The sequence below is a fragment of the Agelaius phoeniceus genome, chromosome 2 (assembly GCF_051311805.1).
Source record: "Agelaius phoeniceus isolate bAgePho1 chromosome 2, bAgePho1.hap1, whole genome shotgun sequence".
Taxonomy (NCBI): domain Eukaryota; kingdom Metazoa; phylum Chordata; class Aves; order Passeriformes; family Icteridae; genus Agelaius; species Agelaius phoeniceus.
In genome coordinates, this window is record NC_135266.1 from 63409193 (window position 1) to 63428212 (window position 19020).

A 19020-nucleotide genomic window follows, 5' to 3' on the forward strand; every position below is an offset into this window, starting at 1 on the left:
CTTTTTCTGCCCTCTGTACAAACAGTGGCTCTTCACTAGTCACAGGACCTGCTGCAGTTCCGTACTGCACAGGACAGTACATGGATGCCATTTCCACATACAAAGAAATCTCCTAACTCCAGGAGACTCCCAAAATTACCTCTGGAAAGGATTTGCAACAACGTTTACAAGAGGATGTAATGGATATTGGCAAAACTTTAAACTTTAACCTTAAAGGCCCAAAGCTACTGTTCAGAGATAAGTACTGTCTGCAGGTCAGGAAACAAGGCTTAAATCCTGACTCAGTTTCTTGCTCCTGGAAGGAAATTGGACGACTGTCTCTGGGCTTATAATTAATTCTTGCCTTAGAAAATGGCTGTAAGACAGTCAGTTACAACTACAACTGTATCTTCTTCTCACTAGGAGTGACTTAGCCTTCCAGTTTCAAAATTAAGACGGTTTTACCTTATACATCAAAAGAAGAAATGTCCCAGAAACCACTTCTGACAATATTGAAGGGCTTGTAGAAAGACTGACTGAGGCAGCTGCTGCTGTTATCTGGAGTCTGATACACAGCTGTATGGAGAGCTTTAATTATCTGAATGTTTTATTTTCTGATCTCCTCTTGGCTGTGAAAACTCGGTCTAACTGGGGTGGACTGTAAACATGCCTGGATTTCTGTCTGATCACCAGTGCCACCACCTGGCTCTGACTGTCAGCACAAAGTGGTTGTAAGCCCAACTCAAAATCTTAAAAACAATAGTTCTTGGAAATGACACATGCACCTTTTCTTTATTTTGTTAGACACACACAAAAAGATAACACTCTTGGCTACAACCAGACAAATTCCTAGTGAGCCCAATATAATCTCAGGTTTGTATAGGCTCAGCCTCATTCAATATCTGACTTACAATTAAAGAGACTGCACAAGGAATGCACTGTAGGATTCCAGTAGATATCCAGAGGTTTTGCTAAATCTCCAGAAATAGATTCCATCCTATTCAAAGTTTAAAATTATGAGATTTCTTGCTAAAATCAGAATAAAATTTTTAACATAGGATCAAGGCCCTCTCTGAAAAGCTGTATTTAAAACTCTAAAGAAGCAGGGAAAAGGTACATTAAATGAGATAGAAGGAACCAAGAAGTTTTAACGGACATGCAGGACAAATAAAGCATCCTGTTTGAGGCCAAATATAGCATCCTGGAAGGCTCAGGCATTATGAATAGACATGAATTTGCTTTATTATAAATTTATCACATTCATGTAGTTAGAATGGTACAATCTGATTTATTTCCCAGACCTTGTAAGCTCCACTGGTTGATACTTTGTAGTTGAAAAACATCAGGAGAGAGGGTCTTGCCAAGAACATCAGAGTCAGAAAGTGAAAGCCTCTGCCAAGGCCATAAGTTCAGAGGGTAGGAAATTTCCAAGACGAAATTTATCAGGGGTTTAAAAAGCATCCCAGTACCTGTGGAGAAAATCACCCTGAGCTTTCCAGAACACTTTCAGTTGAAGACAGGAAGGAAGAGCCCACTTTTTTGGTATGGCAGGTGAGTAAACAGATTTAGCTGATGGTCAGAGCAGAAAAACTGACTTTGAAGCAGAGTGAGAATAATCCTTCAGTGGTGTCTACACTGCCTTACGTTGCATGTCTTACAGATGGTGAATTCTCTCTGCACCGCTTGTCTGCAGGAGTACCATCCTGGCTGTCTCTTGACAAACTGCAGGCTGATAAGGGGACCCTCAGGCTTATCTAACAACATGAAACTGTTCACTGCACCCATTTGCAATATTAACAGGTTATTCCATCTCTTCTCCCAGTCATACAGAAAAGACAATCCAGGGTCCTTCCCTGAGGGTGCTCCAGTGTATTTCCTGCAAGGATTCTGATATCTGTCCTAGCAAATAGGCATTTGATGTGTGCACTCTAAGGTCTGGATAGGTGTAAGTTTTCTACAGAGTACAGTATGAATATTAATCACTAATGCACCATCTCTTCCCAACCAGTGAAAGCTGGTAGATGAAAGGCTCAATGAAAGCAAAAGGATTTGGTTTGCAAAAAATGATCTTTCACATAGTTAAGCTGTGGAGCACCTTGCCACAGATGCTGCAAATAATGAAAATTTATATGGGCTCAAAAGGAGTTTTGGTAGGTTAAAGAAGAGAAACAAGAAGAAGGTTAGTTAGCAAATACACAGAAGCCACCTCTGCCTTGAGCAGTCACTGAGCTACAGATCAGCTGTAGAATAGTAGTCAAAAACCCTATCATGATTTATTGCCTACTGTATTCAAGACATCCATTCTGGACCTCCAGGTACTATCCTAGATGGATAAGGAACAGACACTTTTATATTCTTCTGATTCAGGGTCCCCTGGGATTGAGCACACACAGAAGTTTCATCAAAGCACAGTCCATCTTCACCCACCTATGAGTTGCCCAAGGTCACTTAAAGTGTTGATGACAAAGATACAAATAAAGCAGAATTGTCTCAGCACCTTCACTCATTCCAATGACTCAGTCCTGTCTGGACACAGAAAAGAAATAATTAACAAGCAATGAAGACAGCACACCTGTAGTACAGCTCTAATTTGTCCTATTGCTCTTGCACACACCATTATTGTCTCCATATGTAAATGTGATCAGAAGTTATTAACATTTCAACATAAAAACTACATATCACACTTTGCCTAATTTCCACTAATAATGTTTATGAAGCCATAATATTACAGCAAGCAGTAATTTATGGTGAAATACAGCCATTTAATGGAAACATGTGGTGTCATGGAAATAATTCTGCTAAAAATAAAAGTGAGGAAACAGTTAACAATGTTACATTTTCAATATCAGGGTTCCAGATAACAACCAGCTGCTTAAATGCAAGAGAAGAAAAATCTTTCAAGTTCAAGTTTCAGCCAGGTTGCTGGCAGGACTTTGGTGTCATGCATTGCTGTCACATTCCACCCAGCTTCTGAATGCCAGCTTTGCAATGTAAAATATTTAAATATAAACCTTATATCTCCTAGTTCATACTTCTGCTAAGAAAATGCAAATATATAGTAAATTCCACAGCCAGGGAGCCATGTGTATGAAATTCTCAAAAAGATGGATGTTTTCTGCTTGTGTAGCTGCTTTTCAATAAGCTGTTGTACACTGTGTGCTTTTCTAACCTGCTTTCCCTATGTGTGGTCTTCTTAGGGAACAGCTGTGTAGTCATTTTAATCTGACATAAATCTGGCCTGTTTCTAATATGGTTAGTCCCACCATTCTTGTTCCCAGCTGCTCTGACTCGCTGCCTCCCTCACTTTACCTGAGCTGTAAATTGCATCAGGGATCACATCCTACTAAAAATGTAATCTCTCTCCCAGTTTGCTGAGTCAGGTTTAGCTTTGTGCTGTGTTTAATCTGATTGAACTCTGTCCTGTCCCCTCCTTGTGCCACCCACAGCATGCTAGAAAACAGATTAATTGTTTAAAAAATAGGGTTTTTTGATCCAGATCACCTCAGACATACAGTTCATTCAATAACACTTCAATCAATAAAAGCGTTAGCATAAAGAACAAGGGATTGGGCCTGAAAAATATCTGCCTCTTTTCCAGTAGCTGCTGGACACATGCCGGTTCAAATACACTGTTTTGGCTCACAGAAGTACTTCCTCAGATGAAATATTAATAAACAAATTTACAAGTATATATAAATCATAATCTTTCAAGCTTTTCAAATTGTGGCAGAGGATTTTGCTACTTTCTCATTCTGTGAGATTCTTTCTCATTTTGCTACTTTCTCATTCTGTGGCAGAGGATTTTGCTACTTTCTCATCCACTGAAGAAAGATATTCCCATATCTTTCTTCAGTGAATGTCTGTTCACCATCAGACTCAGAAAACCAGCCTGTATTTACTTCATGATCTGCAATACCTGGCTGCATAGTTATGTCCTAAATAAATCCTAGAATGAAACCAATTAGAACAGATTCAGTCAACAAAATGCTTCTTTTCATACAATATTATTTATATTAATGATCACAAGTGTAAGGTGAAAAAATTGAAACAAGTCTGAACATCTATATGCAATGAGATTTCAAAACCTTAACAAAAACTTAGCCATTTTAAAATTTTGTAAAAGGGTAATACTTCACATCTTTGTTGTGATCAAGAAGATGGTAGAGAGGAAGGGAAAATCTTAGCATACTGACAAATAAAAATATATTCCTTGTAAAAACATACTTTTTACATAATCATCATATAACATTTCTACATAATCATCTTCATATAACATTTTCATTTAATTGTATCCTGCTAATATAGTAAATAAACATAATGACCATATGGACTTTTTGTTTTTTTAATTTAAAAATAAATCAATGGGTCACCCTCAAGACTTGTCACTAAATGCTGTTTGGTAAAAGGTACAGGAAAATGGTGTACATAGAAAGTAGAATGTTTTCACTGGTCAGGTAAAAACCTTTGTGGTGTTTTAATGTATTGGACCAAAATGAGCTTTGTGGGTGAGGAGCAATCTTTGATATGGCTTTTGTAAAATTGTTGTCTTGAAATGTAAATACAGACGTGATATAACTGATATGTCTGGTGTTTCATCTGGAGATTAGGATACTCCTAATGGATATCCTCATGGATTAGGATACTTAGGATACTCAGCTGTACTGGGGTGACAGATACAAATGAATGAGCTTGGTTTACAAAAAGTCTTGTTAGCTTGGCAATTTGCTCAAGATTATTTATTATTATTGCTGTTATTTACCAATGTCAGTAATTCAGGGTATTATCACTGAAGGGGTATCAGGGAGAGCCAAAGGTGATACAGAGGCTCCATCATCAGAAGGCATGAAAAGGCACTTTATTATTATAAATCCACAGTTCTTATTGAAACAATGGGGGACCTGATTGGCCTTTAGGAATCTTCTCTCACCTATTGGTCAAGAAGGGACAAATTCTTGTAAACATCTTTGACAAACAGAGATTGCCTGCCAGGTGCAGAGGTTGAGATAATAATTTTTATTCTTTCTCTGAGCTTTCTCACAGCTTCTCACAGCTTCCCAGGAAAATCCTGGGAGAGCTGTGTCTCTCTCTGTTCAGAGGATATGTGATTGCCACAGGATATGGGCTGACATCACACTTAAGCAGCGGGGCCAAATAGTGCCAAAGGGCAGCCTTGCTTCTAGCACACCCAGACATTTGCTCCTGACATGCCCTTTATGCCAACAGTGGGACACATCTGATGCTGCATTGAGCCACTTCGGGCAGTTAAACCCCAGAAAACTAATCGCAGAAAATGTGATTAAGCTTCAGCCAGTTTGGCCCTGTGACTTTCATATGTAAATAAAAACATCTGTACATAAATATTTTAGAACCTTACCAAAAAAATCCCCAAAACCAAACAAACAAAAACCCAAAACCACTTTGAAAGGTCCGCAAATAAAAAACCTCTTTCTCTGTTGTGATCAATAGGCTGAAGAAGGGGAAACTCTGACAAACTTTGCAGTTGTTTATAAAGAAAACGAAAGCTTGTATCTTGTATTCTACATATCTTTGTAATTTATAAAAATGTGAGAATGAAGGTAAGTATTTGCCGGCAGAAACTTTTATTTTTTATCAGTCAGGAACTTTTATTCTGCCTGTGGAGCTCTGCTCAGCTAAGTTTGTAGCTTCCTTTTTAAATAATTCCAATGCGACACTTCAGAGTCGGACTCTTCACATACCAGAAACAGTGGGCTAACCAAAGAAGGGCCACTTTTTAAATCCTGAACAAATCTGCAGTCAGAGACCGACTGGCTCCTTGACCTTCAAAAACCGAGTCGCATCTTGCTTGTTTTCAGCTGCCCCTCGTTTGCACAAACGCCTTTTCTATTCCCGGTGAGCTCACAAGTCCCTGCGGTTTGAGAGGCAAGGATCCCAGGCAAATAGCAGGACAGGGCACCTCTCCCTTCGACCCTGCCTTGAAACCTCGCCCCCTTTCTCACCAGCGACGTCACCACCAGGCGCAATCGCGCTCTCCAGACACACCCCCGGCCAAGGGCCTGCCAAAACCCGGGATCCCGAGCCGCGATTGGCGGATCCGCCCCCGCCTGCCCCGGCGGGACCGAGCCTCGCCGAGCGCCGGGGGCAGCCATGGGCGAGCAGGCGGCTCAGCCGCGGCGGCCCGGGGTCGGCGTGGGGGTGGTGGTCACCAGCGCCGCGCACCCCGGCTGCGTCCTGCTGGGCAAGCGGAAAGGCGCGCTGGGCGCCGGCACCTACCAGCTCCCCGGAGGCCACCTGGAGTTCGGGTAGGAGCCCCGCGCCCTCCCTCCCCGCCCTGCCCTTCCCTTGCCCGCCGTGCCCTGAGGCGGCCGTGCGGTGCCGTGCCGTGCTTTCCCTTGCCTGCCCGCCCGCAGGGAGAGCCTGGCGGAGTGCGCGGCGCGGGAGACGCTGGAGGAGGCGGCGCTGCCGCTGCGCCACGTGCGGTTCGCGTCGGCCGTGAACGCGGCGTGCCTGTCCCAGCGCTACCACTATGTCACCGTGCTCATGAAGGGCGAGGCCGAGCCGGGCGCCGAGCCGCGCAACCAGGAGCCCGACAAGAACGAGGGTGAGTAAGCATCTTGTTCCAAGCGCCGTGCCGCGGGCAGGGACACCACCCACTAGGTCAGGTGGCTCCCAGATTCATCCAGCCTGGCCTTGAACGCTCCCAGGGATGCGGCATCCACAGCTTCTCTGGGAAATGAAAAAGCTGCTCAGGCAAAATGACTCTGTCACTTGTCTTTGTATTGGTAGTTTCTATATGATCCATCTATACTTGAAGAGGAAGAATTGTTATATCACAGAAACAAAGAATATCCTGAGTTGGAAGGGACCCCCAAGCATCATTAAATCCCATTCCTGGCCCTGCACGGGGCAACCTCAGCAATCCCGCTTTGTGCCTGAGTTGTCCAAACACTCCTTGAGCTCTGTCAGGCTGCACTATAGAGCCTATTCCAGTGCCCCACCACCTTTTCCTAACATCCAGCCTAAACCTCTCCTGCCACAGCTTCATGCTGTTTTCTTGGGTCCCATCTTAACTCTTTACTCAGATTTTTCTTCCTTTTTCTTTTTTTTTCTTTTTTTTTTTTTTCCTACAGGCTGGGAATGGGTCAAATGGGATGAATTTCCTCCAGCAGATCAACTGTTCTGGGCCTTACGCTGTTTAAGAGAGCAAGGTTACAATCCTTTTACAGAAGAGCTCGATCATCTAAAGGGATACACTGGAAGTCACCAATTAGAGTAAAAACAAATTGTATGTTATGTAACAAACTAAAGGACAGACCTGCTTTTTTGGTGTAAAAGAAAAAAATACAAAGTGCTCACCCTGCCCATGCGAAAATATTATCTTTCCCAAAGAACATGCCAACTGTTTCAGTGCTTTTCCCATATTTCACATGACAGTTGTCTCTCATTCCAGACCCACTTCTAGGTTTAGTAGCTAATAATTAACTTTTTCTTCTACTGAAAACTCAGTGTTTTATCTAGTTAGTCTTTACATGGATGACCAGCCATTTGGAAATCAGCACTAGCCAGGGAAGCTTACTCACTTAAAAGCAGTTGCAGCAAAACTTACTCATTTAAATCTGCTTTCCTGTAATTATTGGACCAATTTTAAAACTTGGCCTTGTCTCTTAGCTTCACTTATGAAGCTACTGTCATGAGCAAAAGTTACATTTAATAGACAAAGCCTTTTTTCCCCTGCAGACAGCAGTATACACTTGAAAATCAAAAGAGTATTATAAATGTGAAAAGATTGTCATGACTTATTGCAGGGAATGAAAATTCCCTGACCCTTCTTGCCAGTTGTTATCATAACAGAGTTCTGTTTAGAACCTCAATTGCATTGAATTTATCTGCAGAAATCAGATCTCTGCAACTGGTCTGAATTTGCTACTGAACTCTTGGAATGGAGAGGTGCCTACTCTACTAGGCTGACACAAATTTCATTTATAAGTGTAGCTCCATGGCAAAAATCATACTTAGTGGCTAAAAAGAGTTGTCAGTATTAAACTGCACACATGGGTGTAGTTCTGTATGGCTGGCTATTGAGATTTGGTAAAATTGTGAATTTTCAGTTTGACTGATTAAACGACTAAGTTGTTAGTGAATGAAATTACAGTACCAACAGTACATACAAAACAAAGAAGTTAATATTTTAAATTTTTCTAGAATCTGTAACTAATTTTGATTCTTTTCCAGCTGTTGGAAAGACATCAGCAATTAATTTTAAGATATAACTTTCAAATCACTAGTTGGCTCATTTTTTTTCTTGTCAGGGTTCTTTTATAGCATAACTCTTGTCTATTCCCTTTAGATATACTCATTGTACAAAAATGTTGTAAGGTATCTTTAATTTCTTTTGAATGAAGTACAGGCACAATACTGAGAGATTAAAATTGCCTGGAATTATGAATTGACTTCTCAGTTCTTAAAAGAAATCAGCTTGAGGGATTTAAGGCTCTTCCTTACTTTGAACATACATTTTTTTAAATGGAGATGGCTCTTCTTGCTGAGAAACAGAGTGATGAGGCATAAGGATGCTACTGCCCCTGGCAATCCTCCTAATTAGAGTTTGAAGTATTAATTATGTGCAACTTCCCTTAGGACAGACACCCGTTCTCTGAAGTGAAGAAAGAAGTAACATTACACAGCAGTCTTGAAATGGGAAATTTCACCAAAAATTCCTTTGCTACTGTAACTTTGTAAAAATTTTATTTTTCTATTCAAAAGTGGAGATTTGCTTCCTGCAAGCAACCTTATGTACACCGAAAATTATTCCATTCAGCTGTCAACAAAGAAGCTGTAGGAAGAGTTGACAGATGTCCTGTCCATCTGTCACAAAGAATAACGAAGAAAAAAAAAATAAAATTATTTAGTACAATTTTTTATTTTAGAAAACATCTAGGTCCTGATGAGAGAACAGGGACCACTGTAAATGGTCTGCTCATGCAATAAATACTTTCTTGGCATATTTTGTTAATGGTTATATACATTCTATTTCTTGTAAATACACAAGTAGACACTGAAATGAGGACACAACAGTATCTCCATATGTCAGCATTTCTGTATCTTTTCAAAATGGACAGATTACTGCAACCAGCTGTCAGCATTCCCCAACTTAAATAAGTTTGTATGTATCACACATTTATATTTCCCACCCCTCCAGAAAATGTGGTTCTCAGTCGATTTTAGCTGCCAAGACTCAGTCCTTTCAACTAAGTCTTTACTTTGATTTTTGGTACTTTTGCTAAATAGGAAAATCTATTATGTACATATATAAGCCACTGAATAACAGAACACTCAGTTATGATATCATGGTTCACTAAACTGCTTGTAACTGACAGAATTCACCTAAAATGGCATTATAGTTAGGCAGCACTGAGAAGCATACTCCTGAACTGCACATAGTTTGCAGCACTGATGCAAAGGAACTGATTAGAATGCATCTAATACCCAAATTTTGAATTTATGCTAAATGAACAGTGGGCAGTGCTGTTGCCCTACCTATTTATTAGATGTAATATATTGGTTCCATTTAATCCCATAACAGAGTAACTAACAAGCCAGAAAAAGAAGTGGTCATTACTTCAGTTCCCTCTTATGTCTGAAAACAATCACCCACCTCCACAATATTTCAGTTGGTGAATTACATAGATACAGCCATAGAAGAGTTTTGAGTAGACTGTAACACTACACTTCCCATGAATTTTAATTACGTTTGTATTTTGTTTCAAGAATGTCCTTGTAAGTTAGAAGACAAAAGAGGCTGGTGAACTGTGTGTGCTAAGAGATGAAAGAAAATACCAATCCCATTATACAAAGCATTAAGAAACTCCATTTTGTAATATTGTGTATGATTCTGATCACTAATGTGAGCTAGAAAAGGGGTAGGCAAGGTTAACTAGAATGACTGAGACAGGGCACATGTATTTGGATTAATGTGAATGAAACAGGAAAGACATTGGAGATAAGCACCCAAGAGGAGAACATGATACTGAATAAAGGTTACAGTATGTACATATATTAATAACTTCAAGTTGTGAAAGAGGTGACAGTTTAATAACTCTGAAAATACTTCTAAAAGGAACAGCTGAAACAAAACCAAATTCTCCATTTCTCTGAAAACAAAACCCACTTCCCCATATACTGTGATTGAATGTGACTGAAGTCCTTCTTTCTACAGCCTGATGGGATTTGTACAGATTGGTCACAGGTGGCAGCATTACTGGCAGCAATGTTTGAAAGATTACTTGAGCAGAGGAGAAATTACCTGATTCATCAGATACTTCCTATGAGGAATCTACAAAATGGAAAAGGGAAGAGAATTGTGATCTGTGCTGCAGGACAGAAACCTTTAACTGCCAGGAGCAACAGTTCACATGAGTTTTGAAATTCTATCAGAGGGTTACATAAGAGAAAAGCAGCTGTCATAAAATGACTCCTTAAGCAAAACAGAACAAGGAAAGGAAAGCCAAGGGAAGTGCCTTTGGAAAAACAAAATATCATTGCAGCTGATGCAGGAAATGTAGTTGTGAAAGTAAACAAATTAGCAGGTTCAAAGAACTGAAAAAATTATAGATGACAAGGACAAAAAAATCCTTGAGCGCTTTGATCTGAAAGGAGCTAAACCTGCAGCATGCCCCACAGTGTGTCACCTCCAGGGTCCCAGGACACTTAACCAAGTATTGGGGGCAGCCTTGTGGGTGGGCACTCACTGCTTCAGGGTCTGCCCAGCTTTGTGTGCACCTGGAAGGGCTCACCTGAAAAGGAAGGACAGGCTTTCCACTTCTGACTCCTCCTCAGCTGCTTCTAATGCTGACTGGGCATTTTGCATAGGGAAAAATGGAGTACAAACTTCTGAAACTCAGTCAGAATTCAACCACATACTGGGATAAAATGTGCTGAGTATTGAAGTTACATGGCAACTCATGTAAGATTCAAGTTTGGAAAATTGAAGTTAGATCAAAGCTGAGTTTATTTATGACAAATCATTCATTATATATTACAATAATTACAAACTCTTTTATTACACCTTATTGCCATATTTTTGTCCTTGATACACAGATGATCAAGAACACAGATTTAGGCAGTAACAAAAAAAAGATACATTACAAACTTCATGTTTCATTTCTGTGGCATAGAAAAGGCTATCATCAAAAAAGTAAAGTTACTAACAAACATACAAGGGGATTCCCCTTACACATTTTTTTCCCAGGAACTTATGTCATCTAATGTATAGTAAATACATATATATAAATATATATTTACACATCTCTTGCAAACATACATTTACACAATCACTGAAAATCTGACATCTCTCCCCCAGCAGACAGCTCCCAGACATTTCTCCCAGCTCCCAGAACATCTAACAGGAAAAAAAACAAATCTGTAGTCCATGGTTTTAAATTAGTCACCCTATTTCTGAGCCAGCTGTTATCTTCTCCCTGCACAGGGCTGCTGGTGTAACAAAAAAAAGGATATTGCAGTTTGTGACAAACAGCATCTAACCTACCTTCACCACAGGAAAGGTCTACTAGGGGTACTGTCCCCCTTGTACCTAGTCTGAGTCACTGCTGCTGCTTGAGGAGTCTGTTGACATAACTTCTACATCATCTTCATTCTCTTTATTGTGTCCTGGAGGCTCCAGCATGAAGTCATTACTATGATTAGGAGGTAGCATGTTCATTGACATATCACTTGACTGCCAAGGATACTGAGGAGCAAGCACATCTGGAAAAACAGAGGCATCATCAAGAAAACTTTCAGTTTTGTATATTGACAAATTCAACATGACAGCTCAACCAGAACTTCAATATAAAATCAAAACAAATCTTGAAATCCTTTCTAAATTTTGGACAGATTAAACCATCCAGAAACAGCTGGAAAACATCTCATGATGGAGCAATTCTATAATTGTGAAAGTCTGCTCTGCCAGAGAGGCCCATTTATGTAGGTGGCTCTTGATAACTCATATTCAATACAGAGCTTTTCATCTTCAAAGCACAGTTTAAACTGATTCAGCATTCACAACTACTGGGAGTAATGAAAATTATCACAGTCTGTCAGTATGCAAAAATAGATTAAAATATTAGATTCAAAAAAAAATCAGGCAGAACATAAAAATTCAGAGAAAAAGGCTTTATCCAAATATGCCTAAAAAGCAGCTCAGAATGGAAGCTAGTGTTTTACATTGTGTGGCCATGCTTCAATGCTAGAAGCAGTCTGCTATTAAACCAGGCTGAATGGGTGTGCTAAGCAGCCTCAAAGTTTGGAGGCTACTGAGCAGTCCAGAAACTGGTCTGCACATTCACTAAGGACTCAGTAACTGGATATCTCTGCAGGAGTCTCCAAAAGGACTAGATCCCATAATTAGCATTCTCAGGACATGCCTCCACACACCAACAGATTCAGCATCCCTACACAAAATGCCCAGGCAGCTTCAACTTTCTTGTAAATCAATGTTTCCCTCTTACCTTGACAGTCTGTGTGAGTGTTTAACCTGACAGAGGAGCCCAAGACTCAATTAAGAATTTTACTGGAGGAGTTTAAATCCCACATTTTCCAGTTTCTCAAAGAAAATTCCTAAAATTCCTGCAAATTCCTTTCAGTTCTTATAGAGACAGCACTCAAAAGTAAATGGATCAAGTCTGCATCCTCTAAGGCAAAGGAGCCAGCCAGAATGGGCTCTACTAAAACATACACAAAAAATATGCAACTTCTAATTACCTTTCTTTACTAGGTGTTCACTGCTAGGGAACAACATCAACCACAATTTTCATTGCTTTACCTCTGATTTGCCTTTGGTAAGGGAAATGTATAACTGCTATGAATCTATAAGCAATAAAGAAAAAAAAAACCTGAGTTTCACTTACCTGGCAGTCTGCCTGCTGCAAGTGCATCCCCTGGTAAGTGTCCATTGACTCCATTGGTGGGTGGGTTGTTCATCTGACCCAAGAGACCACTTCTCATTTCCAGATCTGTAGGATATGGCCTACGTGGGTCCCCTTTAAGAAAAAAAGGAAAAAGAATGCCTTGAAATATTTAACAATTGTCTTGCAGACATTAGCGTTAGCTTCAGAGCCTAGCTGAATGACCAAAAACCCCCATATTCTGGTTGCTTGGATGAGTAATGAGCATCACACCTGTTCTATTAAAATCCAAGTCTGTCTTTCACTCAGACTTTGTTTGTTCACTCAAACTTGGCAGAAAAAGCATATTAAAAAAACCCCAAACAACCCAAAGCAACTCAAACAACAAAAAAAACCCAAACAAATCCATCATGTTTAAAAGATATCTTTGCTCACCCTGCTACTTCACAGCTAAACAGCAAGGACAGGAATTGGATGAAACACATTTTCATTTTGGACAAGGAGGGTAGTACCCAAAATTGAAACATGTCATAGTAAAAGTTCTGCTTCTGGCTCCACTGTTTACTAACACTCTCTGAAAGAATATTGTAAGGGGCAAGAGGGAACACAACCAAACACATAGAAAAGCCTTTAGCATACTTGGCTTTGACTTATTATCAGGGTAAATATTCAGGGGAAAAAGGCAAACAAGGAAGAACAGAGGCCAGTCTGTTAATGAAAGCAGACAGTTTCATAACCTCTTGGAGGTGTATGTGAAGTCCACAGATTTTGGATATTCATTTTAGAATATGGATATAACAGTTGAAAACAATTCTAGTCTAATAGACCCTGGTGTTTATCACTGTATAAAAACATTTTAAGAGCAGATATTAACCATGATTTATTATTAAGAAAAAAAATCTACTATCATAAACACAACAGTTACCTGGTACCCACGTCAGAGGGGCACAAACAGCATTGCTAGCACTGATCCTATGGGCATATTTAATTATTTCTTCAGAGGAAATGGCACCTGGAAGAATGGAAAAAAAAATGTTGCTGCATTCTCAAGAGATTGTGTCATTTAATTATTTCAGAATATTGACCACCAATATTTAAAAGGCTGGGAATGTGATTTTGCCAAACATTAAGAGCCTGGTTCAAAAGCAATGACTGTTTAGAAGATTCTCAATCTATGCAAAGATGAGCTTTGCAGTGAACTGATTTTACACACAGAAGTACAAAAAACCTTCAATATCAATGCTTCTTCAACCTCATGAAAACCACAAACAATCTTTTAAACAAGTGTACTTGACAAGCACAAAAAAAGTCTAAAACTTCAGCTCCTGCTTACTATAGAACTTTCTGTAGCAAAGTTTTATTTGTTTAGTAACTATAGACTGTAGCCAGAAGAGTCCTTCCAAATATGTGCTTGTATTAGATTAATAGAAACTTTATTCAATTCCTTGATTTTCTAGATGAAAGAGGCATAACAAAATGATAGAAGACACCATAAAAAAAAAAAAAAAACCAAAAACAAAACTAAGCAAAACAACCTGAAGAAGATGCCTTCTCCCCTCCCAAAAAAAGTTAGTTTGGTAAGTGCCACAGAATGGCAGGAATTGCTACAATTACAATCTAGTATCAGCTATCACCAGCTCACCAGCTAGTCAGTGTGTGCATATACACACAAACATTCTCTTCCTTTCCTTAGCAAACCTCCTGAGGAAATTTGGTAATGTACTTAAGTAATCAGACATACTATTATCAGTCCAAGAAGACTGCTGAGACACTTTCATATTAAAATATGTTTGCCACAAAAAAAAAAATAAAATTCAATGCTGCCTTTATTCTGAGAAAATGGTTACAGTTTCATAATGAAATGGAAATTTGTTTATACACAAAGCATCTGAAATCTGTGATGGGAGAATTTAAAAAAATTTAAAAGGCCCAATTTGAGCTCACTAACAGCTTTCTATAGAATTGCATTTACTTAGTATGTACAATTATGGATACTCACCTTTTCGTGCTTTTTCAATTGATTTCAGTTTTTCCTTTGCTTGATAAACAGCTGTTGCCTAGTTGTAAAAAATAAAAACCCACAAAGGAAACCAAACCTTCAATGCATCTTTAATTTATAAACATCTACATAAAGTCAGCTTTCTAAATAAACCCTTCCATTTAATTCCATTTTAGAAGAGAAACTTCTGTGAACATTTTCCAAATACACTGAAATAATGTAGATTTAGAAGCAAATTAGCATTATTTAAAAAAAAACTTAATACCATGATAACTAAACAGTGTTTGACTACTGCGAAAAAACCCAAACCACTAAGCTCTTATGAAGTTTTAAATATTTAAATCTTCTCAAACTAACACAACATCACTTTGCCCAGAACCACCTTTTTTACAAGAAGATGCTCAAAAGCAAACACATCATTATGAACTTACCAGTATGTGCTCTGCTTCTTTAAGCTGTTTCTGCAGCTGCTGAATATCATTATCCCGCTTTTCTACTACCTTTTCTAAGAGCTGCATTTCATGATGGATTTTTCCCTGATCAACTGCCAACTTCATTAGCTCTTGAAACTCTCCATCTCTCTGAATCAGCAGTTCCAGGATCTATTGAACAACAGTTTTGCACAACTTTTAATTTGGCTAGAGTAACAACACACCCTCAGTCATGCTACAAAGAAGAGCAAATGGCATCCATAGGAGTATTTTTGTTTGAATGAAAAATGAAACAAAATTTCTTTCTGTTTGCAGAAACAGCCTATAAAGCACATAAAAAATGAATAAAAAACAGGAGAACCAATAATGCCTTTGCAGCAGGGCCAAAGCCCCTTGTGACCATTAACTCGAATATAGGCACAGACAAAGGGAAAAAGTAAGAACAAACAAAAGAATGGAAAAAAGTTAGAAGTAAAGCATTATGCTTACCCAAAGAAACACAATTCAGAAAATCAGCTTACCTGGCTCTCCTCTCCCGGTTGTGGAAGCTTTTGGTTTCTTGAAATTGCCAAAATTTCAATTAGCTCCCTGAAAGGAGAACTCAGTTTGAACAATTTTCTAAGGCATTCTCACATCAAGTCATCCCAAAATTACCCAGAGGATTGGTATCATTACAAAAGTATTCATGGACCTGAGTATTTTATATTTTATAGTACAGTGTGGACAGGGATTTTTCAACCAAGAAAGCACACTTTATTCCTTGTTATTTGAGCTCATGAAGCCCCCATGTATTTGAACTCAAGAAATATGCTAAGTTCCTGTTAAACCATAAAAGACATGAGCAGAATCTGAGAGAAGAAACAGCATAATGGAGTGCCCTCAGACCCTTCTTCTACTACCTCTACCTTTATTTGTTGCACTGTTTTACTTCTCTACTTTTCTCCATTTTTTCCCCAATATACTTGTTATTTAGAGCAACTAAGTCTACATTTTCAAATATCAACAGAGTGTGTTATGGAACTACTTTTACAACGAGTATTTCCACAATGGTATATTAGCTGTGCATCAAGCATACAAAAAATATAAAAGAACCCTGGTAATATTCTGGTGCTAGAAGTGCTTCTCAAACAGACCTCTTGATCACTCTCCCAGATATCCAGATACTCTGCCACTGTTCTGAAGAGCCTCTGGGTATCACAATGCAAAGAGGCATTTTCTGTAAACTGAGCAAAGTTATCTGACTTCTAAGACTCTGAATGGCAGTTCAACCCTAAGCACGGAGACACTGCCCTTGGAAGTACTGATTATTTGCTTGGTCCAGTGTGGATTATTTGCTTGGTCCAGTTCAGTGGGGTGTGTGAGTAATACAGCAGTGGAGCCAGAAATGTCTCAAAAAAAAACCCAGTAAAGCTCTGATCTTGGTCTGTGTCTCTTGGTCACTCCTGAACACTACTATGATTTGAAACAATTAGAGAATAAAGAAACTTGTCACTGTCACTAAAGCTTTATTCCATCTGACCAACACTGAGCAGTAGCAAATCCATTTTAAGTAGGTCAGGTACCACCATCGAGGGTGATGTCACGGGCTGTAATTCTGCCCTGTGTCAGCCAGGTAATGCACAGATGTAGATTCAAAACTACAGAAAGGTTCCAGATTAGACATGTGACTTAATTTCTGCCCCTACCACCAAACCAGTACTGTGACAGAGAAAGGCCTACCCCCAGGGTGCTGCAACACTTTGCTGGATCAATAGGAAGATTCTCTAAATGCTGCTGAGCGTTGCTGTGGCTTCATTGTGGCAGAATGCCAGTTCCAGCGCTCCAAAAAAAATTAGTAATTTAGATAAGGAACAAGTTTGTTTTCATTTTTCATAAACACATGCTCTCCAGCCACTCTTATGTCAGAATAAAATCTGTGACTGAGAATAAAGCTTAACCAGACACAAGGAGAGCAACTCACCAATAGCTTATCCTCCTCTTGAGGATCATTGAGCGAGTGAGCCAGACGGACAGCACAGGTTATTCCCTCTGAAAATGCTTTCCTAAGATCCTGCTCTCCTTGAGGTGTGGAAAATAGTTAGGAACTATCTGAACTTCACTGCCAGCTGTGCCTCCACGACATGGTTGACAACTTGGATGGGGATTACCAGCCAGGACTCAAGACCCTGGATTACGTATCTGAGCATTTCTATCACTCTGAAGAGAAGCTCTGCAGCCTACGTGGAATGAATGTACCACTAATACAGGCAGTGACCAGAACAGCTGATGTCATGCAACACCATCTACGTATTTCTGACTTAAGCATATTTTTTAGTGACTCATAAAATGCCTAAAATCGGCGTGTAAGTGTGCACTTCACAGAAAACCAGGTGTCAACCAAGTGACAAAGGCAAGTGGGAGAAAAAGGGAGCTGCTCCTTCTCTCTGCAAACCACCGATACTTTCCCACTGGGACGAGTGCCGGGAAGCGCTGCGCAGGGCCGGGCCGAGCCCCGCTGCAGCACCAGCCCCTCACCCGCAGAGCCGGCCTGAGAACGGCCAGAGAGCAGGAAAAGGCGAACCCGAGCGGCTCGGCCAGCGCTGGCTCCGGTCGCGCCGGGCCCCTCCCATCCCACCCTCAGGGGCTGCCGCTCCGCCCGCCGCCCCCGCCGCCGGCTCCGCGCACGCACCGCGCCGGGAGCCCTCACCCCGCCCCCGGCGCCCCGCCGCCACGCGGGGCCGACGGGGGCCCGAGCACGGTACCTGGCCAAGAGCTCGAGATCCTCCAGCGCCGCCAGGAGCCGGTCCCGGGTGCTGCTCCGCTCCCCGCCTCCCCCGCCCGCCGCCGCCCCGACCCCGGCTCCTGCTCCTGCCGCCGCCGCCGCCGCCATCGCCATCCGGGCGCGGACCCGCGCGGGAACCGCCCCCGGCCGGCGCAGGGACGGGCTGCAGCCGCGAGGCGGCGCGCGCATGCGCGGGTTGGGCGGACGGGCGGATCCCTTCCCGCGGGGCTGGCCGGGCTCGTCCCGGGAACCGGGGTGTGAGGGGAAGGGAGGCACTTCTGCCTCGTCCGGGCAGCATGTGCGTCTGTCACCCGCCCGCCTTGAGGCGGGGTCGCTGTGCGGGGATCTGCGCTTGTTGCTCTTTGAATCACAGGATCATTTAGGTTGGAAAAGAGTTCTGAGATCATGGAGTCTGAATAGCATCATGTCAACCAGGCCACGTCCAGTCTCTCCTTAAGCACCTCCAGGAGTGGTGACACCACCACCTCCCTGGGCAGTCCATTCCAATGTTTAACCACCCTTTCTGTGAGGAAAGTCTTCCTGATGTGCAATTTAAACATTGCCTGGTGCAGCTGAAGACGACTGTGACCTCTCGTTGTCCTGTTGGTAGTCATTGGGGAGGAGAGGTCAGCCCCCACCTGGCTACAACCATCCCAACTGGAATTCATTTGTGGGGTCCCCACAAAGAGCCTCCAGATGACACTGATTTATGCTAAAGACACAGAAAACGGGTGAAGTGTGTGCAACTGAATTACATCTTCAGGGGTTTAACTCAATTTTTGAGAGTCTTGGTGTCCAAAAATCCCTCAGGTGCCTTTGATCAGATGGAGGATGAAATCACAGAATCACAGAAAGGGTCAGGTTGGGACCACAGGGGATCATCTGGTCCAACCTCCCTGCTCAAGCAGGTTTGTCCTAGAGCACACTGCACAGGATTGCATCCAGAGGGTTCTTGATATCTCCAGTGAG

General features: G+C 41.2%; 2 protein-coding genes across 2 annotated transcripts; one reads left to right on the top strand and one right to left on the bottom strand.

Annotated features, from left to right (window-relative positions):
* The first annotated feature begins 5973 nt into the window (after positions 1-5973).
* Positions 5974-8971, top strand: NUDT15 (nudix hydrolase 15). Its single transcript, XM_054655088.2, has 3 exons — positions 5974-6260; positions 6369-6559; positions 7089-8971. Exons 1-3 carry the CDS (start codon positions 6106-6108, stop codon positions 7232-7234), a joined length of 492 nt encoding a protein of 163 aa, XP_054511063.2. The 5' UTR covers positions 5974-6105; the 3' UTR covers positions 7235-8971.
* Positions 8972-10948: 1977 nt separating this feature from the next.
* On the bottom strand, positions 10949-18187 carry MED4 (mediator complex subunit 4). The gene is made up of 7 exons (XM_077173695.1): positions 18032-18187; positions 15812-15878; positions 15291-15461; positions 14860-14917; positions 13786-13872; positions 12864-12995; positions 10949-11721 (listed from the first exon to the last, which is right to left on the bottom strand). Exons 1-7 carry the CDS (start codon positions 18163-18165, stop codon positions 11549-11551), a joined length of 822 nt encoding a protein of 273 aa, XP_077029810.1. The 5' UTR covers positions 18166-18187; the 3' UTR covers positions 10949-11548.
* Between the last annotated feature and the right edge of the window lie 833 nt (positions 18188-19020).

Coding starts and splice junctions, on each gene's coding strand:
- MED4 (XM_077173695.1), bottom strand. CDS start 18,165: ATGGCGATGGCGGCGGCGGCGGCGGCAGGAGCAGGAGCCGGGGTCGGG. Junction 12,996..13,785: donor CCCTCTGACGTGGGTACCAG/GTAACTGTTGTG, acceptor TTTTTCTTAAAG/GGGACCCACGTAGGCCATAT. Junction 11,722..12,863: donor TGCAGCAGGCAGACTGCCAG/GTAAGTGAAACT, acceptor CTGTTTTTCCAG/ATGTGCTTGCTCCTCAGTAT.
- NUDT15 (XM_054655088.2), top strand. CDS start 6,106: ATGGGCGAGCAGGCGGCTCAGCCGCGGCGGCCCGGGGTCGGCGTGGGG. Junction 6,261..6,368: donor GGAGGCCACCTGGAGTTCGG/GTAGGAGCCCCG, acceptor GCCCGCCCGCAG/GGAGAGCCTGGCGGAGTGCG. Junction 6,560..7,088: donor GGAGCCCGACAAGAACGAGG/GTGAGTAAGCAT, acceptor TTTTTCCTACAG/GCTGGGAATGGGTCAAATGG.